Source organism: Oryctolagus cuniculus, chromosome 10, assembly GCF_964237555.1.
Source record: "Oryctolagus cuniculus chromosome 10, mOryCun1.1, whole genome shotgun sequence".
NCBI lineage: Eukaryota > Metazoa > Chordata > Mammalia > Lagomorpha > Leporidae > Oryctolagus > Oryctolagus cuniculus.
Window position 1 is genome coordinate 85,122,057 of NC_091441.1, and position 23,526 is coordinate 85,145,582.

Consider the following 23,526-nt stretch of genomic DNA (forward strand, 5'->3'; position numbering starts at 1 on the left):
CTGGGAATACAATAAGGAGAAGTGGGAACTCTGGCAAACTAGCACCTGCTGTGTTGTCTACCTCTGTAGCTGTGGCCATGCAGAAATGTAGCTCCAGTGTTATTGAACGTGATTTTTCAAAAGCTGGTAAAAACGTGGACTTGAAAACATGGGCTTAGGTTTCTGTTTAGAACATTCTACAAGGTAAAGCAGACACGTTTGTGATCCAGCTGTGGATTGGCCATGTAACAACCTTTACTCTAGATGAGCAACATTATTTCCTATAGCTTCCCAAGAATCTCAAGTGCCTCTTTTTTCTTATATCCTCCTGCTCATAATGCCTGCCTGCCCTTTTTGCGGTTAATAAAGCAGCAGGAATAATAGCATCGCTATATTATTTCCTGACCTGATAATTTTTCCAAATACTGAGAGCTCCATCCCATGGAAACGACTAGTCCCTTGCCCAAGAAAATGTGGGGATTTGACAGAGAGGCACCTGCGCTCCTAGCAGAGGTGCTGCAGGTTTTTAGGTAACGTTCTGGCTACCGCTGGGGTTTCTTCAAGTTTCACAGAACAGTGACGTCACCTTTTTGTGGGATGACCGCATGCACTGAGATGATCCAGATGTTAGGTGCTGAGTGATGCCTGCACGAAACCTGGTCCTAAAGCCCTTTCTCACATTGTCTCCTCATCCTTGACTCGACTCCAGTGGTTTTGGCCTCCCAAGGGACATTTGGCTATGTCTGGAGTTTCTTTTTTTAAGATGTATTTATTTATTTGAAAGGCAGAGTTACAGAGAGGTAGAAGCAGAGGCAGAGAGAGATCAATCTTCCATCCGCTGGTTCACTCCCCAACTGGCCGCAACAGCAGGAGCTGAGTTGATCTGAAGCCAGGAACCAGGAGCTTTTTACAGGTCTCCCCAACGGGTGCAGGGGCCCAAGGATTTGGGCCATCTTCTGTTGCTTTCCCAGGCACACTGTCAGGGAGCTGGATCAGAAGTGGAGCAGCCAGGACACTAAGCGGCACCCACATGGGATGCTGGCGCTGCAGGCGGCGGCTTTACCTGCTACACCACAGCGTCGGCCCCTCTGGATATGTTTTTGCTCACCACAACCAGGGAAAGGCAATGTGACTAGTATGTCTTGCATCAAGGCCGAGGGTGAAGCCAAATATCCTGCAATGCACAGGACAACCTCCAGAACAAAGAAACATTCAGCCCACATGGAGAAATCTGCTATGCCCCAGCTCTGACTAGTTCTCTATGCCCTTAAAAGAGTGGAGGGGTGGGGCCGGAGCTGTGGTGTGATGGGTAAAATCACTGCTTGCAGTATGGGCATCCCATATGGGTGCCACTTGGCATCCTGGCTGCTCCACTTCCAATCCACCTGGGAAAGCAGTAGAAACGGGACCTAACCAGATACACCGGGCAGCGTTCCTACAAGGGGAGAGATGCTAAGAGGAAGCAGAATTACCTTTAGAAAAGTGCAATGCGCCTTCTCCTGGGAACGTGCATTCCCTGGAGCATTCTCTGTGTTTTCTCTGAGCTGTGCCCCACCACATCTGAAGGCTGTCACCAGTGCAAGGAGCCCACGGTCTTACTGTGCTATTTTGCTTCGCAGTGACTTTTTCATTAGGACAGTCATAGGCACTCTCGAGGAACCCAGCGCCCAACAGCAGGGTGCGTACAGGCCACGGTCAGAGCTGCCCTCCCTAAGGAGGCACTGCGCCCCTGAGAACACTGGTCCAGTGGACCTTTTCATGATGCTAGAATTGGCTGGTTCACAGCGGCTTCTCCTGCCAGCATTTCAGAGATGTGGAGGCCTCTAAGCACATGTGGGGCTCAGCTTCATCAGCAAACTCCTGCCTTCCACTGCCTACTCCACGTACAGGGCCAGTGGGCTGCCTTTGCTGCGGGTTTGCAGGAGATCAAGGATCTCTGGCCAGGACTTCTCAAAATCACAGCTGAAGTCATAGACACAGTAGCAGGTGCATGCACTCCCCGAGTGGACCCTCTGACACCCACCTCTGGGACAGGCGGTGCTTATTGGCATCTGTCCATGCAGGCGGGCCTTGCCGTCCCTGGTCGGACGTCAGCTGGGCCCCGGGCATCTGAACAGAGGCAGCCAAAGAAGGAAGAAATGCAGGCAGCACGCACCCAAGGTCTGACATCAGCGAGACGAAAAGGCCCAGGACGCGCTGCCTACCTCGGGTGGCCCTTGTACTCTCTGGTCTCGGGATCTCTTCAAGAACTTGCTCCCTGGCAGGTTATGGGAGGCGGAACCGTGCAGCTTAAAGCAACAAGCACAGACAGGAGGGAAGGGTGGAGGCTGCGGCTCTTAACTGCCTTTCAGGATCGGTGAAAGCTATGGCTGAGCATGCGGGAAAGAGCAGGCCACAGTGCACGGGGCAGACAACTTGCAGGGGCTTGTCTGGCTGTCCGCAGAGAGCCCGAGGTCTGGAGAACACTGAACTGTCCCCCACCCCAGTTCCTGTGGCTCCTTCTCAAAGGGGGCCCGCTATTTGGTGCCACTGACTCTAGATAGCTTTAAGAGGAAATTAATTATGACTCAGTGTGTTTCCTAGAAAGTAAACAATGGGAAATTACTGATAAGGTTACATACATTTGTAGGGGTTGTAATATTTATAATCATCTAAGACTTAGCCAGGAAGATTGAATATGCTGTAACATTCCTTAAGTCATCGATTAAATGTCCCATCAAAGAAGAGATGAGGGAGGCCAGTAAGATATGTACTCCTTCTTTGTGGCTGCTTTGGGTGAGTGTTTTGAAATGCTGTAGACTTATGATATAAGGGTTCTATGACCACAGGATTAGGTAGAGAGACAGGAAAACCAAAAAATAAATGCCAGTCACGATCCACAAGGGTGGGCCAGTTTGTGCGGGAGTTACAATGTCAATTTCCATGTCCTCATCCTGCATTGCAAATCCTGAGTTTGAATTCAGGCCATGCTTCCAACTTGAATTTCCTGCTAATGTGCACCCTGGAAGGTAGCAGGTGAAAGCTCAAGTGCTTGGATCTCTACCACCTATGAGGAGGCATGGGTTGAGTTCCTGGTTCCTAGCTTTAGCCTGGCCCAGTCCCGTGTGCTTTAGGCATTTAGGGGCATGTACCAATGGGTAGAAGCACTCTTTCTCTCTGCCTTTTAAATGAAGAAAAAAAAAAAAAACTTTCCAAAAAAAAAAAAAAAATACACAGGGTTCTTCAAAATAGAACATTGATGGGAAATGCAATTAAAACCCAAGGTAGTTTCAGTGCAAAACATTTCAAAATCCATCCAATTTTTTCGTCATGTCCATTTTCTATGAACTTTTCAAGGATCCCTCATAAGATACTTGTAGGAGTATTTTGCACAGAAATAAACTTTTCCTTCAGTTGCGTGTTTCTGTTAACTTTCTGAAGTCCCCTATGTAAGCAGGGAGAAGGAAATTAAGTGGAGTGCACATGGGGCCTCGGACACCCTCCAGGACAGAAGGAGACCTGTCCCAGAGGCCCCTGGCCGGTAAAATGCCACCTGCCAGCTGGGGCAGTTGGGCTGCACACGCAGGTTGAGTGAGTGAAGGCTGGCGGGTCTGCCCCTCCTTCTCCTCCTCCTCCTCCACCCCAGAGGAGGGGCATCAGGCGCCCCCACCTGCAGTGGGAGTCCAGAGGAGCTGTGTAGGCTTCGCCCAGGATCCCCTGTCTCCTGGGCGTGCGCTTGGAGCCTGCCACCAGCCATCAATGCACAAAGCAGAGGAAGTGAGGGCCTGGGGTCAGCCCTGGGCGGGGAGGTCAGCGGCCTATTGTGGGCGGCCCCCAGGCTCCTGGCCGCAGCCTCTCCCCTCCTCCCCTCTCCACTCCTCTCCTCCCCTCTCTTCTCAGTGCTCCGTGACCTGTGGCAAGGGCTACAAACAAAGGCTGGTCTCGTGCAGTGAGATTTATACCGGGAAGGGGAATTACGAGTACAGCTACCAAACGGCTGTCAACTGCCCGGGCACGCAGCCGCCCAGCGTCCAGCCCTGCTACCTGACCGAGTGCCCCGTCTCAGCGTCCTGGAGAGTCAGCAACTGGGGCAGCGTGAGTAGACATGGGGCCTCCCCTGCTTGCCTGAGGCGCTCTGCATCCCCGGGGAGTCTCTGGGGAGAACCAGGAGTTGGCAACCGGAAATGCACCCCCCCCCCCCCAGCAGAAGGTGCTCTTGTCTGCGCCAAAGGGCTTGGTGCTTAGCAGGATCCCAGCTCTGCTACCTTCCAAGGTGGAAGACCTCCCAAGTCAGTTTGCTCGTCTGTAAAATGGGTGTTTGTGAAGATGAAATGAGTTAAGCGATGAGAAGCCCACAGTGATAAATGCCAGATGTTACGTCACATAGATTTTACCATAATTTTTTTTTAGAAAGCGCCTAGAACCTGGCATTTCTTAAGATGTATGGGAGAGAATGCTTGTTGCTTCTGCACAGTCTCCATGTTCTGCCCTCTCTGTGTGAGGAATATTTGTCTGTATCACAGGTGCACCGTGGCAGAGTATTGTGTCAGAATTGCCCAGGGAAAACTGTCCCCTTCCTGGCTCTGATACGGGGCTCTCGGTCTTGAACAGTTGGATCAGGCAAAAGCCGAATCCAAGCTGAGAATGGTTGGAGTTTGCATCCTGATTCCACCATGACCGTGAACAAATTGTTTAGTATGTGAGCCCCAGTCTCCCATCTGCTAAAATTAGGATTGTTATCTCCTAGGGTTATGATGAGGCTTCCATGAAAAAGATAGTGTGTGTGTGTGCTTATATATAATTACGTTTAATTTTAGACATATGTATAAATGTTTTAGGCATACCTCCGGCAGTACCTCCAAACATAGAGAATGGAATTAAAAGATAAGTTTAACTTGGCACAAAAAATACTAGAAATCCATGCCTAGTTCTTTGATCACACACACTTCCGTGGATGCTTTTATGACCCTGCCCATGGACGTTTCTATGCCTCTGTGTGTGTGTACGCACTTAGGTCTATTTAAAGCCCGCTGTTTGAGTGACATGGGTCCCCTGTGTGTGATCTCAGATCTCTGAGCCCTGCACCTGTAGAAGCCCCCGCCTCCCACTGACCCCCCTTTGCTCTCCAGTGTTCCGTGTCTTGTGGCGTGGGAGTGATGCAGAGATCTGTGCAGTGTTTGACCAACGAGGACCAACCCAGCCACTTATGCCCTGTGGATCTGAAGCCAGAAGAACGGAAAACTTGCCATAATATCTATAACTGTAAGTTGAACTGCTGAACCCTTTTTTTGTTTTAATTGTGAAGCCATTTGTAGCATGAAGTGTTGGGGTTTAGAGTTCATTTATTTGCCTGCCCTTTTCAGAAATATGACATTAAAGAAAGGGAGGGAGAGAGAGAAGAAGGGTAGGGGAAGGAAGGGTAAGGGAAGAAAAAGAGAGGGAAGGGGAGGAGAGGGAGGAAAGAAGGGACCCCTCCTCTGTAAGCAGCTGTTAGACATCTGGGGACATCATATCCGTGATTGTGACTTCTGCCTTCCAGGTGAGCTTCCCCAGAGCTGTAAGGAGGTGAAAACGCGCCAAGGAACCAATGAAGACGGTGAATATTTTCTGATCGTGAGAGGGAAGACGCTCAAGGTGCAGGCTGGGTCCCAGTTGCCGTGTGGTGCATGTTCCTGGCGCGTGTGGGCACTGTCGGCGTCGGCGCATTTCCGAGCCCCTCTCCACGCATGCTTTCTGCCCTGTCTTTCAGATCTTCTGTGCGGGGATGCAGTCTGACCGCCCCAAGGAGTACGTGACCCTGGTCCGTGGTGATGCGGAGAACTTCTCTGAGGTTTACGGGCACAGGTAAGAGAGCCGGGTGCAGATGAGAACAGACGCCTGGCAGCCCCTGCAGAGCCTTTGTCATCCTCACCAGAGCATCCTCTCTGTGATTTAGGTTGCACAACCCCACTGAATGCCCCTACAACGGGAGCCGTCGCGACGACTGCCAGTGTCGGAAGGATTACACGGCAGCAGGGTTTTCCAGCTTCCAGAAAATCCGCATCAACCTGGTCACCATGCACATAATGAGTAAGTCCCGGGGGTGCCCTGCAGGCAGCGTGCCCTGCATACTGGCGAGAAGGGAGGGGCTGAGGGTGCTGAGTGGAAGGAGCCAAGGGCCTGCGGTCCAGCCGCGAGCATCGCAGTGCAAGCTGTGTTAGGCCAGGGTTTTGTCCTTCTCTTCCCCTGCTGCTGCCTGGAACGTGCCCGCCATGGGTGCTCCCTCGGGCCTGTGATGGGTGAGTGAGGGGGAATGAACAGAGTTGATAGAAGCAGCTGACAGTGTCCCTGTCGCGGTGTGGGGCAGCATCCCAGAACAAGCCACCTCCAGGTGCACATGCGAGGGTCAGGGAGGGGGCTGTCAGCGTGGAGAACGCGGAGGTGAAAGCAGAGAGCTCTGAAGCAGAAGAAACCGCAGAGCTGAGAGATTCCGGTGGCAGCAGTCACGCCCACCCGGCCCCCACCAGCCCAGGGCAGGTGCACACACGAAGGTGTAAAACTCATTTTTCTGGTTGTCTGTTTATGGAAGAAAGATGGAGCACTGAACCACGTTTCCGAAACCAGTCTCTGCACACGCTGCTTTTGCACTCTGCAATTTTGTTAGCGACATTAATCTTAGGAGTGGTTCCAGACAGCTAAGATAGCTGAACATGTCCCCTTGTATAGAAGGAAAACCAAAAAGAACAAATGGTTAATTTTTCTTCGTTAACGTCGTACCTGTACAATTGCGTTGTTTTCCTCTTGAGGTTGATTAAACTTATGTTCGATTAAACTTGTGTTCTACCAGATATTTTTAATTGCCTTCAGCTACCAGGGGTGAAGGAACCTTTTTTTCTGCCAGGGGCCGTGTGGATATTTTTAACATCACACAGGGGCCATACAAAATGATCCTCTTAAAAATGAGCCTGCTGTAGTTCTAGCAAATTCCGAATTCCACCTGGGCCACACCGCATCGCTTTGCTGGCCTTATATGGCCCGTAGGCGGGACATACCAGGCTTGAGATAGCCTGATAGAGACTGAAAGCAGAGGGCCAGCGGTCTCTCCACTGAGAGACTCAGACGTTCTACCTGCTGCAGCCAGCAAGGGCGCTTTTCCTTGCAGAATCGGACATGTGTCTTTCCTGCCCTGCAAAGTGTAGGTCACAGCAGAAAGATGCAAATCCCTAAAGGCAAGGCAGACTGAGAAACGTGCTCCTGTCCCAGGCCCAGCATGAGCCTCTGCAGTTGGATTCCTCCTTGTCTATCGGCCGAGATGGTCCCAGGAGCTCCAACAGGGTTAAAAACATGAGCTCCGAGGACAGCCTTGTTTTTATCTCTTTTTTTTTTTTTTTAACTACAGATTAGCCCTGAACTTAAAAAACTGCCATGAATAATTTCAAGATGTGGGTTCTGACTGCTCCATATTTGGGCCGTCGTAGTGTCCAGGTCCCGGGAGGGTGGATGAAATCTCCAAAATAGCTGGAAATGCTCTCCTGGCTCTGTGCCCTCTGTCCGTGGGCCGGGGATGCTGAGAGAGGAATAGGAGGCCCACCGTCATCCAGTTAGACTGCATTTGAGGGCAATGAGTCGTGCACTTATTTATTTATGGAGGGATCGATTCCAGAGTCATTCTACACCCCCATTTTGCCTTCCCTGCTACGAGGAGACAGACCATCAGTGCTGATAAAAGCCAGGGAACGAGGATCACCCAGAGAACGAGGGTCACACAAGTGCACTCCGCTCACTAATACTTCCAATTGTCTCCCCTTCTTTTTTCTCCTCCTCTTCTCTTCCCTCTCCTTATGCATACCCTGTCCCTTCCCCACTCACTCCCTCTCTCCCCTTCCCCTCCCTGTAACCTTTCCTGTGCCCCACAGCCACGGACTTGCAGTTTGCGAGGACAAGTGAAGGGCATCCAGTCCCTTTTGCCACCGCTGGGGACTGCTACAGCGCTGCCAAGTGCCCACAGGTGGGTCCTCAGAGCCTTCCCCCTTTCTAGTACCCGCCCTGCCCAGGGGCTCCCTTAGGGGTGCCTGTTCCTGGAGGTGTCCTCAGCACAGCTGTTCTGGAGGGCAGGCTGGCCATGCTCATCAAGGGCCTCACAAATGCCCGGAGGCCCATGCAGTTGTTCTGCTCCTAAGAGGGATCACAGCCACATGCCCCGCTTCTGCATTCAGCAAAACGCATCAAGTGTGATGGCAAACACTTGGATGGCACAGGCTTGGTTAAACAGATTGTGAGGGTTAATATGTATATTATAGAGTCTGCAGTGCTGGGAGATGTTTAACGACTGACTCTCCAAGGCAAGAAGCAGCTCTTTGTAGCATTTGCCCCAGCCCGGTGATGGATTTCTGTTACTAAGTAGAGAGATGCAAAAGATGTACACAATTGGGTCCCAGAGGAAGAAAGTACAAGTAAGCTTCTACACTTTGAAATTTCTGCATATGGCCTGATATATTTTTAAAAAGTCAAGGTACAAAACAGTATATGCAATGGAACCCCTCCATTAAAAAAAAAAAAAAAAAGAAAAATCTGGAAGGACTTTTTCAAATTCAGTAGGGGTGTATGGGTAGGTTTTATTTTCATTTATTCATGTTGTCTAACTTTGTTAAGTTTTCTCAGTGTTGCAAAATAAGTGTGAAACATTTTTTAAAAGATAAATATCAGGGCTGAAGGTCCCCAAATTTGCAAAACTTACATGGGTTTCCTTGGGCCCCTTAACTGCAGTCAGAAGTGTTTATAGAATGCTCACTGTGTGCCAGGCTTGTTAATTGGAGGCTCCCGTCCATCCATCCCTTGAGGAATTTACACCCTGTTGGGTAGAGTGACAGGTAAACGAATACCCATGACATAAACACACGAGGGTGCTTGACAGAGTTCATGGGAAATAGAATTAACACATACGTTTATTTTGGTATAAAAACCTTGCAATCCATGCATGGTTTTTTCCCCCATACGCAGTTCCTTTGAACTTGATGAAGACTTTTGGTGCGTCCCTGGAAGTCCTCAAGAACCCAGGCTGAGTTGACTCCTTCCTCAGCCCCATTCAGATGCGCACAAGTGCAAATCTGTCACTTCTTGGGGGGCTCTTTGGCAGAACAGCAATCCCTGTGCCCACCTTGCACCTCTCCCCTCCCTTCTCTCTTCCCGGACCAGGCCAGTTCCAACCTGCCCTTTGAAACCCACCACGGTGGTCAGCGGGTGTTGACCTTGCCATGCAGGTTTCCCTCCTTGCAAGAAGCCTGCACACTTGGAAGGCGGGACAGGCAATGAGTTCAGCCACTGGGGGTAGAAGTTGGCCAGGGTCCTTCCTGTGGCTTGCAGGAGCTCTTTCCCACTGTTAACCCTGTGTGTGGGGAGTGGATTTCCCCGGACTCTGAGTGCCCCCAGGTCTTAGGATTGGGACTGAGTGGTGCCTGCAGAGTCCCAGGTGCTGAGTCTGTGGGGTGGATTTACCCCCAATGGCAAACACATCTGAATTTTCCTTCTAGGAGGAGTTTCTGAATGCTAAGCTTCAGAGGGGCAATGCTACACATTTTAGAGGGGTGTAAAGGAAGCTTTCTGGGGAGAAAGAAAATAAACAAGGAACACAATGGTAACAAAGACCTTTCCTCCATGATCCGCAAATTGCAAACGTTTGAAGTGCGATTTCTTTAGACAAGTGGATGCTATCCCTTGCATCTTACTGGTTAATAGGTTGGCCCCATCCTGCCTTTTTTCAAAGGTCCCAGGATTTTCTTGTTTCTGTATGCGCATCCTTTGGGAAGCTTAAGTGGAGGAAAGGTAATTTGCATTCATTTATTTTAATAATTCAGGGGCAGATGAACTGATTGATTTGCTAACTTGTGACAAAGGAAGCAGTTGCTAAATAGGAAACCCACTCCCCCATGAGGCTAAAGGGTATTTTTCCCCAGCGCATTCTTCCAAGGATCCGGGAGTACTTTTAGAGTTCAGGGCCTTAGATGTTTGTTGAGCACCAACTGTGCTGATAACAGGTGGGTTTTTCCGGATCAGTTTTCCAGGAAAACTGCCTGATCAGGCACACTGCTTTGGAGTGGTTGGTTGGTCCTTTGACCTAATGCTTGCACAGAAATCAAAGCAGTGGGTGCTCAGCTGAAGCCTCTGTCTCTCCCTGTTCACCCTTTGCTGCAGCTCTGGAGGGTTTGTTATCTGTAAGCCTTCCCCAAGAGCCCTCACCCCAAGAGAGATCCTGAATACATTTTTTTTTCTCAGCGGGACTACAGTAGATGCTGGCACTGCACCACAGCACTAGGCCCTGTGGCCGTGTCTTTCTTAGTCTCCATCCAGGCGACAGCTCTGCGTCATGGACTCTCTGGTGTCAGGATCCCTCTTTGGTCTAAGCACATCTTTAGCAAACCTTCATGCGCCACCTAGCATAGGCACCCCTCCCCGTGACCTTCCCTCTGTAGAGGAGCCACGGGAGGGAGGAGTTACAACTCCTGTGCCCCTTAGGACCTGAGGACAGGGACAAGGATGTGGCAGAACAGAGCCAGAGGGAACAGGAGGGCTTTTCTCCTCTGGTGCCATTGAACTTGGAGAGCGCTTCCAAGGTCAGCTGGGATGCTCCTGCCTGAGGATGAGGGCCTGAGGCTGCACTGCTTGGAGGAAACAGACCTAGAGGCTGTGCGCAGTGAGCGGGTTGTGGCACGCGGTGCCCAGGTCCCTTGGGGGCGGTGGAGATAAATTCCAGGGAGCAGCCAGGACCTCCTGAGAACTTCCCTGCCAACCAGATCCCGTCAGCCTTCCCCCACTGCCGCGCGGGATGTACAGGTGTTCCGAGAGGGAGGCTGGACAGGAGGCCAAAAAAGAGAGGAGTCCTTGGCCACACTGTGGTTTGGGCATTGTGAATGGTGTGGACATGCCCCTCGGGGTGAGAATGAGATAAGGGAGGGTAAGAAAAGGCTGAGGGCGTGATGCACCTGCAGAAGCCAGTATGTGAGGAGGCTGTGCAAGGAGGACCTTGAACCCATGGTCAGACACGGTGATTAGCGCCTGGGTATTGAGCACCTTGAACCTGAGTGCCACTAACATCTGAGTAGTATCATTGCTAAATAATTCACCCCAGTTTTTAAATATCTCCTACTCTGCCAGGTTTATGCCTTCTGTCTAATCCCTTCCAATTCACAGCTTGCATCTACTAACCCATTTTACAGATGGGTTTAGGAAGGTGAAGCTGCTTGCCCAGGGTCACAAAGAAAGCACCTGGGTACTTCAAAATCTTTATGGAAAATGGAGTTAAAAGATACATTTATTCTGATGCAAATAGTTTTGAAATGAATGCATGCATACAAGGAGTCTTCCAAAAGTCTGTGGAATGTGTGTATCATGAAAAAGCTATGCCTGCATGTAAAAAACAATTTTTTTGCACCAAAATAAATGTTTCTTTTCGAATATTCCATTTTCCATAGACTGTTGGTGAGTAGGGGAGTTGGGATTCCAGACAAATCCACCATCTGTACCTCTGCTCTTTGTCAGGCTGGGCTGGTGAACAGGTCTGTATTGAATGGGCTGTCCCAGGCCTTGTGTGCCATTCCCAACATTGGTCTGATGCACCAGGTACGACGGCACAGGTGTCTCCAGGTGTGGCCACATTTCCCACGGAGGCGAAATCGTCCCCGGTTGAGATCCAGTGACTGAGACCTGACTGAGTCATGGGGGCTCCCCTGGGAGTGGCACTTCCGTTAGTCCCATTTTATCATAGTGGGATCTGAGGCTCCAGAGGGGTTTCTTAACTATTCCTTGTGCCTGTTGATGGGACAGGTGCAGAATGGGGACTTCCCAGCTTCCCCGGCTCCTGGAGGATCTTCATTCAGGAGTAGCGTGTAGCCCTTACTGATTTATGAAATCTGTCAAGTTGTCTAGTCATTTGTTCCACATCATAGCGGATATGAACAAAGCAATACCCAGGCCTGCCCTCGATCAGCTTACTTTTATTCTCGTGCTGGAGAGAGAAAATGAACACTCAGAAAATAATCGGGAAACACTGGGATTTCTGTCACGCCAAGGACCCCCTGTTTCTGCAGGGCTAATTTCACTGTCACTGCAGCACTTTGGAGGAGGTACTTTAAACACAAGATTTATTTATTTGAAAGGCGGAGAGATTTTCCATCTGCTGGTTAACTCCCCAAGTGCCCACAGCAGCCAGCTGCGTCCAGGTCTCCCACACGGGAAGGGGGCGGAGCAGGAATCCAAGTGCAGGAACCACTCCTGCTGCCTCCCTGGCACCTTAGCAAGCGGGCAGATTGGAAGCGCCATGGGTGGGGAGCAGCTTCGGCTGGAACCAGGCCGGCATCCCGGGCTGGGTCTTTGACCTGCTGCGCCACAGCATCCTCCTTGGAAGGGACTTTTACCACCTCTCCATTTTACAGCTGAACAAACTGAGGCTGTGTGTGGCTAAAAAAAAAAACAGCTGTGGGGGTGCCGTCACAGGTGAAATGGCTGGATTCACACTAGGGCTGTGAGCCCCGACTCCCTCGCTTCACAGAAGGCTGATGTGACCAAGGCCTTTGGGGACAGGTTCAGAGAAAGCAGCCCTGGGAGTGTATCCACGCAGGGGACTGCCGCTGTGAAGCTGTTCCTGGCGCAGGAGCAGTAGCAGGAGGTCTGCCTATGCCTTTGCCTTTGCATGGTGGTTCCTGAAAGACAGGGGCCCAGCAGGAGACCGCGGTGCGGTGGGCGCCCCTGGCCGCCCTAGGAAGTTCCGCCACTGGCCACCCTCGTCCCTCCCAGGCGGTCTGGAACGGGCCACGCGCGCCCTCTACCGGCCCCTGCTGGGAGAGCGCCTCGTCTTTGAAGTCCCGCCCTGCTGTGCTGAGGACGCGGTGTGCTCACCGCCCCCAGGCAGCTGGAAGCCCAGGAAGCTTTGGCAGCGAGATCTTGTTAGAAAAATTACACTGTGGCATTTTGTTCCGGGAGGAATCTGGTAATTGTGAGCAATGTCAGGACTGCCGTGTCGGGGAGGCCGAGGAGAGCCTGGACTTCCAAGGCGGGAGGATGTGAGCTGCGTGCAGTCTGATCGTGTGCAAGGCCTCAGTTTCCCCTTCTGCAGAGAAGGGCTCTCGCGAGGATGAGTGAGATGAGGCCTGAGTAGGGCGTGACCTTGAAATAACACAGCAACACCCCCCCACACACACACCCATCAGTGATAGTGAATGAAACTGACCTTCCTCCAACTCCCCAAGGTGCGTGGGATTGGGGTCCCTTATGCGGACATCCCGGGAACTAAGCATGGGTTTCTTTGGCCGTTTCTTCCAGGGTCGTTTTAGCATCAACCTTTCCGGAACCGGCCTGGCTTTAACCGATTCTGCCAGATGGATATCCCAAGGGAATTACGCCGTCTCAGACATCAAGAAGTCCCCGGTAAGGCTAGGCGCGGGTTGGGGGCGGGCTTTCTCGTACCCCTGTAGCGGTGGTGGGGGGTGCTAGAGGAGGGAGCACGCTCTCTCAGACCACTCCCTCAGCCCGTCCTGCAGAGTATTGGGCTGGCACGGTGGCAAAGCCTGCGGGCCTGGCTTTGCTCCTGGTGAATTTTTCCTCAAGGCATGAGCGCCAACACCTGAGTGATGAGAAGGGCGGCCCCACCCAGAAGCTGGAGCTAAAATTCAAGTGGGGCTGAAAGAATGGGATTGCTGACCCCGGGGGCTCAGCATCAGCTGGGGGTTAGTTGGGAATGCAGGTGTGGGGCCCCAGTCCCCTGGGTCTGGACACTGGACACACAGGGAGACGAGGAGGCCGGGCAACTGGGGAGCACAGCCCAGCGCGGGGTGTGCTGGTCTCTGCTGTTTCTCACCCTGCTGTGCTCTGGAGCCCTCGGGAAGGGCCCAGGTCTCTCTGACCCCAGGGAATGAGAATCTTGGAGAGTGCCCCTCCACACACAATTCCCTAGGGGGCTGGCATCACGGCTTAGTGGATCATCACTGCCTGCACCCCGTATGCGTGCAGTTTGAATCCCAGCCGCTCCACTTCCGATCAGGCTCCCTGCTAATGCCGCTGGGAAGGCAACAGAAGGTGGCCCAAGTCTCCCCATAGGAGAATTGGAAGGAGCTCCTGGCTTCCTCCTGGCCCGCCCAGTCTTTGCAGCTACCTGGGGAGAGAACCAGCAGATGGAAGATCTCTCTCTCTCTCTAACTCTGCCTTTCAAATAAATAAATCTTAGATTAAAAAATAAAAACGTGACTCCCTAGTTGAATCTTACTGTTACTACCACTATCATTACTTACTTATTTGAGAGGCAGAAGAGAGAAGGCAGAGAAGTCTCCCACCCAGGGGTTCACTCCCCAGATGCTCACAACAGCCAGGACTGGGCCACCCTGCAGTCAGGAGCCCGGAACTCCATCTGTGTCTCCCATGTGGGTGGCAGGGGCCCAAGTGCCTGGTCCATCATTTGCTTCATTTCGGGTGCATTCGTGAGAGGCTCAGATCAGGACATGTCAGGACTCGAACTCAGGCTCTCGGATGGGGGTATCTTTACACTGCCCCGAGCGACTTTAACGGTAACTGGGGCAGAAAGTGCTACCCCTAGAGCCTTCCCTCTGAGGTTCCAGAACAGAGGGCCGGGCTGGAAGCTGACGCGTGGACAAGCCAGGTTTCCCCAGGCCCACCTGCGTCATGAGCCCTGCCTTGGGGTGGCTCGCCATCAGAAATGTGGGCAGGGGAGGAAATGAAGAAGAGAACCAGGAAGGGAATTCCAGGGTGCAGCTGCCACACGAGATGCCAGCTGCCCAGTTTTGTCTGGTTGCGAATCTCAGATAAACAGTGACAAATTTTTTATTCCATACAAGGGTGGTCACGTAAGCCTTGCACGGGACGTACTGTAGACATACGTGTGTTTCTCAGAAATTCAGATGCAACTGGACAGCCTGTCATTTTGTGTACCAAATCTGGCCACCTCGCCCAAATCCCTTGCACCTAATCACAACTGAAAGACAAAGCAGCAGTCCACCTGCCCTGACCCCACCACACACACAAACGTGACCTGGAGTCTCGGGTTCCTGATCCCGTTTTCAAGCTCCTGAGGTTAAATGCACACCCGTGTAAAATGCAAGCCTTCTCACTTCTTGCTTCCCATGTTAACCAAACATGAACTCCAAGTCTGATCAAATTGGTGTATGGCTGGTTCGTAAATAAGTCCTATATTTTTCCTTGCACGGAAAGCCAGAAGGTGGCATGGATGTATTAGAATGTGCACAAGAGTTAAAATTCTCTCCCTCCACCCCTCTCTCCCTCCACCATTCTTTCTGGGGTCTGTATGTTCTATATGTTATACTCCTTTTTTTTTTTTAAATTTTCAAAATTAGTATATATTTTTCTCACTAAAACATTGTTTCAGTGACTCAGAAGAAGAACAAACTGAAACATGGGAAACCATGCATGTAAAGTGTGTCTTCATTAACTGCTATCAGTCTGACACCGAAAGCCACAAACTCAAACTAGCTAAAGCCTGCAGCGCCACCTTATGGACAGAATGATTATGACAATGGGCTCTTGCCCAAGCTTTGGGGACAGTTCATGCCAGAGCTGGAGAGAACTGGTTTAACAATTGCCTGTCAATTTTTCTTTTTTATCTTGGTGTTCTGTGACAGTTCAGAGAGTCTGAGCTCAAAATTAACCTTAAGAACTTGTTGCACATTCCTTCCGAATGCTGGGCGCGGGGACAGGACACTCCCTCACTTGTGGCTGCCTGGGGAAATCGGCCTGACCATCAGAGTGGTCCATGGTGCAGCATCCCCCCAAGGGATGCTCGTGAAAATCAGCCTCGGTGGTCCAGGCCATTTGGGAAGAACTGCAGAGGGTGTTTCTTTCCCAGAGAATCGCAGTAGGCATGCGTGGTGTGTGGGTGGGTGGGTAGGTGGGTGTGAGTTTGTGTGGGTGTGTGTGGTTGGACTACACTAGGAGTGGCTCTCAAGCCCAAGTGTGTGCTGGTGTCACCCCCAGGGCTTCACCTGGGGAGCAGCCGCCAATTGATGTCCCTCACAGTTTCCTGTCCGATGCCCCTGGTCTGGAACCACATTTTGACATAACGGAAACCAACCACAGAAGCTTCTTTACAAAGTTGCACCCTTTACATTCTCCATATCAGTGCTCCAGGAACCAGGCGCTGGGAATCAGCCCTGTCCGCCTCCCACCCTCCCCGCCCTGGGGGACTGTGGCACCGTCTCTACGGCGACCATGCCACTCAGACCCTGGCCAGTGGTGCTGGCCTCTCCCAGGGAGCCCTGCGTGGGTCAGAACCCTAGCCGTGGCTCCTTGTATTCTTTAGTTTCTCTGCAGGGAGCCACAGAAGGGAAAGAACATGAAAACCTCAGTTTTCATAAATGTGCTTGACAGTGAAAGTTTTCCCCGAGCGTAACAGAAGTCATTCTGGAAGAAACTCTGGCGCTCCAGGGCTGGCCAGAGGACAGAGGCGCTCTCGCTCCATGGGTTAAACTGGCCAAAGTAAGACTCAACATCAAGTTCATGTTGGCTTCCTGTGTGCAGCAGAAAGAGCCCGCTGTGCTACTTCTACTGGATAAGAAAAGTCATGATTGCAATACATGACCTCCCCTCCCTACATCCGTGGCAGATGTCCTCCAAGACCGCTGCTGGGTGCCAGAAAGCTCGAACCCAGGGCCTCCTGTGTTTTCGCTGTGCATCCAGGGGTACTCAGAAAGGTTCATGTGCGTGGACCTAGAGAACGTTGATCTTGGTACCAAAGAAATTCAAAATGTGTCTGAGTGGGCTTGAAAAAGTTTATGGAAATACATCATATGAAAAAGCTATGGGCAGGCACCGCGGCTCACTAGGCTAATCCTCCGCCTTGCGGCGCCGGCACACCGGGTTCTAGTCCCGGTCGGGGCGCCGGATTCTATCCCAGTTGCCCCTCTTCCAGGCCAGCTCTCTGCTGTGGCCAGGGAGTGCAGTGGAGGATGGCCCAAGTGCTTGGGCCCTGCACCCCATGGGAGACCAGGAGAAGTACCTGGCTCCTGCCATCGGATCAGCGCGGTGCGCCAGCCGCAGCGCACCGGCCAGGGTGGCCATTGGAGGGTGAACCAACGGTAAAGGAAGACCTTTCTCTCTGTCTCTCTCTCTCACTGTCCACTCTGCCTGTTAAAAAAAAAAAAAAAAAAAAAAAAAAAAAAAACAAACACACAAACAAAAAAAAAACAACTATGCATGGATTTCAAAAGTTTTCTAACGCCCAGATAAACTTGCCTGGGGATTTCATGTTTCCATAAACTTTCTGAATTAATCTCATATATACCTCAGATAGAATTTCATCTGTTAGGCACAGGAGGAGATTAATAACAATAATTAATAGTAAAATAGAACAGTTTTTATGAGTCTATTGAAATAAAAGCTGGATGTATGTGACCTGCCCCTTTGCCTCTCAGAGTACCATACTGTCTTGCCCTGCTGTGTGTGATGTTGTGAGAGGATGCAGTGCCGTGTGATAAGTGAGGCGGTGACAGGGGTGCTGTGACCAGTGTAGGCTATCTCATAAGGCTGGCCTGAGCACAGGCACTGTGATATGTCTGTGTGGTCTCTGAGTGACTGCTCAGAGTGAGCTACCGAGTGACTAGTGGGCAGGTAGTGTATATAGTGTGGAGACGCTGGATAACAGGACAGCGCACATCCCAGGTGGGATGGAGCTAGACGCTGTGAGATCTCCCCGTTTGCTCAGAGCAGCACACCAACGGATGAGTTTTTTTATTTCTGGAATTTTCCACATAACATTTGTGGACCATGGTTGGCTGTGGCTAACACACCTTTGAATGCAACACAACGGATAAAAGGGAGGGACTTTTCCAGCTCTTGTTTATGGGGGCATTTACTTGCACTGGCTGTAAATTCCTCCGAGCAGTCCCCTCACCTAGGAATAGGGACCACAAGGTCAGAAGGTTGTTTTTTTTTTTTTTTTAAAGATTTATTCATTTATTTCAGAGGCAGCATTACAGAGAGAGAGGGAAAGACAGAGACACAGAGAGATCTTCCATTCACTGGTTCACTCTCCAAATGGCCCTAACAGCCAGGGCTGGGCAGGGCCAGAACCAGGAGCAAGGAATTTCATCTGGGTCTCCCATGTGGGTGGCAGAGGTCCAGGGACTTTGGCCATCTTCTACTTCCCCAGGCACATTAGTAGGGATCCGAAGTGGAGCAGCGGGAACTCGAACCAATACCCGTATGGGATACCAGTGCCACAGGCAGCATCTTCACCTGCTGTACCACCTTGCCAGACCCAACTGTATGCTTCCTTTTTATTAGAGAACTTCAGGGACATTCAAGGGTTAATCCCATTGCCCATGATCTTGACCCTAACATGCAATTTTTCTGTTTCTGTTCATCACTATGCATGTGGGTTTTCTTAGCAACATCTTCATGTACCTCCCCCAGCCCAGCCTGCCTTTGCTCCCAGCCCACCCAGCAGCCTGGTGTGTAAGCACCTTCTAATCACAGGTGCACGAGCCTTGTGCAGTGCCAGGAGCCAGCTTCCCTGGCCACACTGAGAGAAACAGAGGAACTGGTAAAAGGCTGTGAAATACAGACCCTTCTGAACGGAGCAGATTCATTCATCTGAAGTATGTGTGATGGCTGCAGCTCAGATAACAGAGCGTTCTTAGAAAAGAGGTTTTGAAGAGGGCCCGTTTTAATGGCGAAATAAAAATTGATTGTTTCATTGTGAGCAGGTGCTTCGAATGTATGCTTTTTTTTTTCTGAATTGGACACTGTATCTATGAAAGTCCTGTTTTTGTTACTTGATTACCCAGTCTGGCTTTTTGAAATTCTGTCCTACACATGATGTTTTAGCACAGTCTTTATCTAAATCAAATTAACAGAGTCCCAATTAAGGACATAGGATAATGTCCTAAGGCCACCAGCACTCAACGTGGGCCTCCTGCTTAGAAGACCTGTTGTCCAGCATCCAGTCCATTTGGAAGTGTTGGCGGTGGGGTGGGTTCACTCCAGCACCAACGTGAGCTCCTAAAATCAGGACCAAGTAGGGTGAGAGAAACATCTACCAACTCAATCTTACTCATTACTGGATGTGAGCAGATTATTGAAAACAATGAAAAACTGTTGTTGTTGTTGTTGTTGTTGTTGTTGAAGTAACACAGTTTTTCTCGTTCCTTTAAAAAAAGAAAGAGTTATCTGTTGTTTGCAAAAGTTTTTCATAGTTTTGCTCGAGGAATCCATTCACACCTCCTTGAGCCAGTTCTAGGAATGTAGCCCAGAGATGCCCCGAAATGCAGGCTGCAGGCATCACAGTGTTAATAACACTGTGTTATTTCCAGTTGGAGAACATGTGCAAGATGGTGCGCTTAGGGGAAGGGGCTGGAGCCCTTTATGGGATGTGGCGCAAACGCTCAATGGGAGTTTTCATAGCATGGGGAACATAGGGAGACTGGTTAGCAGGGAGATCTCAATTGTCCTCGCAAAAGAAGGGTTCAACTTCAGCCTTTTTTCATGGATTCCTGCACCTGACAAATGGGTCTTCAGTATTCCTAGGAGCCATACTCTGTGCTAGTGCCTGGCTGCTTTCAATCCTACCAAGACATTAGCCTTAACATCCTGGAGCTTGCATCTGAATAGGCACATAGGTGGTTTTTTGTTTGTTTGTTTGTTTAAAAAAGGATCTCCCCTTTATACAGTGTTATGAAGCAGGAAGCTTGCTCCAGGGAGAGGAGGTGGCCTTGAGGCTCAGTTTGGAAACATTTTTTAGGTGAAAGGTGAGCTGATGCGGTGCCCGCAGAGACGGAGAGGCCAGAGAGACACGATTAGAGAGAATGGATTGTACACGGCCTCGTGTTGTGAGGGGCATGTGGGAAGGGAGAGTCTTAGAGATGCAGGCACGGGGGAAAGAATGGTACAGGATGAATCTGGAGAGGGAGCCAGGGACTGACTGTGGGCCTTTAGGCCAGGGGTTGACAAGCTTTTTCTGTCAAGGGCCAGATAGTAAAATAATTTAGGTTTCAAGGACCAAGAGTCAAAATTGATTTATATATTGTGGGGAGCAATCCGGACTAGACTAAGTTACTCGAATTAAGACTTATTCTATGCATCTGCTCTCCCACAATATGGCGCTGGGAGAGAAGTAAACAGCTTCCGCACAGCTGCCTCCAGTTCAACCAATAAACTGTAGGACTTGCTCCTGATTGGAGAGCAGCGTACTCGGCGTGTGGGCAGCCGAGTTGGGATTGGCGGAGGAGGACTATAAAGGAGGAGAGAGACGGCATGCACGAGGAACATCTATGGGGAACATCTAAGGGAACCCGTGCAGCCCCCGAGAGAACCGGCCGGCGGTGTGCCGCTCCCCTGCGGAAGTGGGGAATGTGGCCAGGGGGAACTGCCCTTCCATGGAGGTGGAAGGGATAGTAGCCAACCCGGGAAGAACCAGCAGCAAACCCGGGGAGGGCCGAGCAGACGAAAGAACAGCGCAGGGTCTTGTGTCGTTCCTCCACGAAGAGGGGGAGCGACATATATATATATATATATATATATATATATATATATATATGGAGGGAGAGAAAAATTTACACACATTTTTATGGATTAAATACAAAATACAATCATACTTTAGCACAGCTCTGTAATGCAGCTCTACCAATGAGAAGACTACAGTCTTGGGGGAGAAAAACTTTGTGCTGAATTATTGTTTTCTAGTAACAAAGTTGGTTATAGATGTTTGCCTATTAACACTGGTCTGAAATGAGATTTGATGTATTTCATCTTTCTAAATGTCTTTTACATGGATAGGTATTGCCAAACCATGTTATCTGTCTACAACCATATAATTTTAATCGAGCCTATTCATGGCTTGCAGGTATTTATATAATTTTATTTGCGTTTTCTCTTGATATTTGCCTTTTAGCTTGTCATTGCACTACAGATTAATCACGTATGTTGAAACTGAGATGGAGGCTCTTCAGTTGCATAGTTAAACAGATTTTGAAATACAAAATTTTCTTGGTGCATACTTTAGAGTCCAAAAACATTGTAGTGGTTTTTTTTGGTGTTGTTTGGTTGGTTGTTTTTTTTTTTTTTTTTTTTTTTTTTTGTAGTTCAGAAAACACATCCACTGCAAATGTGTGATGAGTGCAGACAAATCATCCTTTTTAACTTTTGAAAGCATGCCAAGTGGGTAAAATACTTTAATATAGATTATGATTCAAACAATGTCCCTTGTCCTTGAAATGACTACCACAGTATACATTTCTCTACAAACGCTGTTTGGACTTGTAATTTTGAGTTCAAATCCTTAAAAAAAAAAGTCTATAACAAAGACTGATGATCAAAATCATTAAGTTCAGTAATACTGTGAGTGATTTTTATTCAGAAAAATCTTAGTTTCTACCCTGAACTCAAAAATCAAGATCAGTAAAAGTCTATTACCTCCAAGGCATCAAATTACTATGTCATAGGATAAGTTAAGGTCTTCAGCTTCTAGTTCTGACAAAAAGCTCAAGACTCTGATATTGGTGAAGTCCTTAATAGCTAGTGAAATCCATCATTGACAATATGTGCTAGTTCTAGAACACCTGGCGGGTTCAAATATTTTCCACAAAGTCCCTGCTGATGAATAATACAGTGCATAATCATGTGTTTCCAGTAGCCTGCAGTTTCACGAGCTTTGTAAGTTTGCCCAATCAGAGCCTTTTCTACTCCAGACGTACTTTTGCTACCATCGGTTGTCAACACATCTTAGCAGATACCACTTCAGTTTTGCAGTAGTTCTTTCTCAGCCTCTGAAATATTCTCACCAGTGCTCATTCCATATAGAATATTCACTGAAGCAAATCCTTGAGTCACATCACACCGAGCTTTGTGTCTCCAGGTAAATAATGGCACCTGGACAGTATCAGTCATAACTGCTGACTCATCAAGAGACAACCCCACTTAAAATGATTTACCACTTTTTTTTTTAATGGATTATTGATGTAGCTCCAAGTGGCCTCAATGTTTTGAACAACTGTTTTGCTAAAATTGTAGTGCTCTTGCATAGGTTTATTTTTCTGGACATGGTTCTTAAATCATTGCAATTAAATAAGATTTAATTAACTCACCATCAGTAAACTGTTTTCCTTGCTTGACTGACAAGGGAACCACTTGGAAAATTACTCATTTTTCATTTTTGTGAATTAATTATGCTATGGTGACATATTCCATTTAAATTTTTAAAATTTCTGACTTTTGCATTCCTGTGAGTTGCGGATACTCTGGTGACTGCTTCATTTGTTAATGTTTGTGTGTATCTTGTTCTTTTAGTATAGCTATGATGTCATTGCTTACTAAACATGGTACTTTGTCATATAAATGAGACAACAGAATAATTCACATAAGTGTACCTTAAAAATGCAACATACAAAGCCCATCCTTCTCTTCTTTTGATGTTTTCATGATGGTGTAGACTGGTAATAAATAAACAAAATGTTGTGATGTATCCTTGCATATAACACTCAAAATACTGTCAAGTTAAAACTGCATCACTTTGATTTCTGCACGACACAGCCATGCGCATCTTCTAAGAGTGGTCATAAGTACTCAATGCTGTCATTGTAGCCTGAAAGCAGCTGTACACCTTGGGCAGATGAATGACTAAGTCTGTACTCTGATAACAACTTTATCAATGGACATTCCAATTTGAATGTCGTGTAATTTGCAAACAAATTCTTGTTTGCTTTTCCCCAACCATTTACAAAATGTACAAACCATTTCTTGGCTTGAGGCCCACGTGGAAACACATAGTGGACTGGTTATGGCCCTTGGGCCTTCTCTGCCAGTCCCTGTGTTAGACCCTGGGGAGTATGTTGGGCTTTACTTCACCTCACAAGCCCTGCCTGGGTGCAAAGCCAGTGGAAGCCCTGAAAACACAAGGCTAGCAGGTGGTCTGAGATGATGTGTCTTCTTGCAGGATGGAACCCGAGTCATTGGGAAATGTGGTGGTTACTGTGGAAAATGCACTCCATCCTCGGGTACTGGCCTGGAGGTGCGAGTATTATAGCTAAGGTAAGAAGTCGTTTGGTAGCTATCTGTCTCGCTCTCTCTCTTCCCCTGTTTTTCCGGTGGCCCAATAATGAGCAAATGTGGTTGGGTCAGTTCCCCGCCCCCCCCGCCCCGAGAGGGTTCCTGTTAAGCATGTTGAAGCCGACTGATGCTTTTCCTTTCTCTCTGCTGCTCATCTGTCTCCATATGAATGAGGCCAAATGTCCTCCAGCCCTGAGCATGAGGGCTGTAACCCTCAGGAATAAGATCCCCCTGCACTGCTCATCTCAGATACCGCCTACCGGGCCCATCCCTGGTGATCCTGCTTAGATCTCTGGTGGATCCAGGAACCAATACATTGGTTTATTTGAAAGGTGAAGTGTCAGGGATAAAGAGAGAGAGGAAGAGACAGTGAGGAAGAGAGCGTTAACATCCACAGGTTCACTTCCCAAGTGTATGCAAGAGCCAGGGCTGGTCCGGACCAAAGCCAAGAGTCTGGAATTCCATCCATGTCTCCCACGTGGGTGGCAGGAAGCCAGGGACTTGGGCCATCAGCCACTGCCTCTTAGGCAC

The 23,526-nt window shown here is 49.4% G+C and overlaps 1 protein-coding gene across 4 annotated transcripts in view; it reads left to right on the plus strand.

Annotated features, from left to right (window-relative positions):
• The window catches only part of ADAMTS9 (ADAM metallopeptidase with thrombospondin type 1 motif 9), a 174,505-nt gene that overhangs the window by 146,824 nt on the left and 4,155 nt on the right, over nt 1–23,526 (plus strand). For all 4 annotated transcript variants that reach the window (XM_002713292.5, XM_008260887.4, XM_008260886.4 and 1 more), the window contains 8 exons: nt 3,859–4,053; nt 5,088–5,220; nt 5,498–5,592; nt 5,708–5,802; nt 5,894–6,027; nt 7,854–7,945; nt 13,252–13,356; nt 22,883–22,977. In XM_002713292.5, coding sequence (XP_002713338.5) covers nt 3,859–4,053; nt 5,088–5,220; nt 5,498–5,592; nt 5,708–5,802; nt 5,894–6,027; nt 7,854–7,945; nt 13,252–13,356; nt 22,883–22,972 — 939 coding nt within the window. In that variant the 3' untranslated portion in view covers nt 22,973–22,977. The remainder of the gene's footprint in view (nt 1–3,858; nt 4,054–5,087; nt 5,221–5,497; nt 5,593–5,707; nt 5,803–5,893; nt 6,028–7,853; nt 7,946–13,251; nt 13,357–22,882; nt 22,978–23,526) is intronic.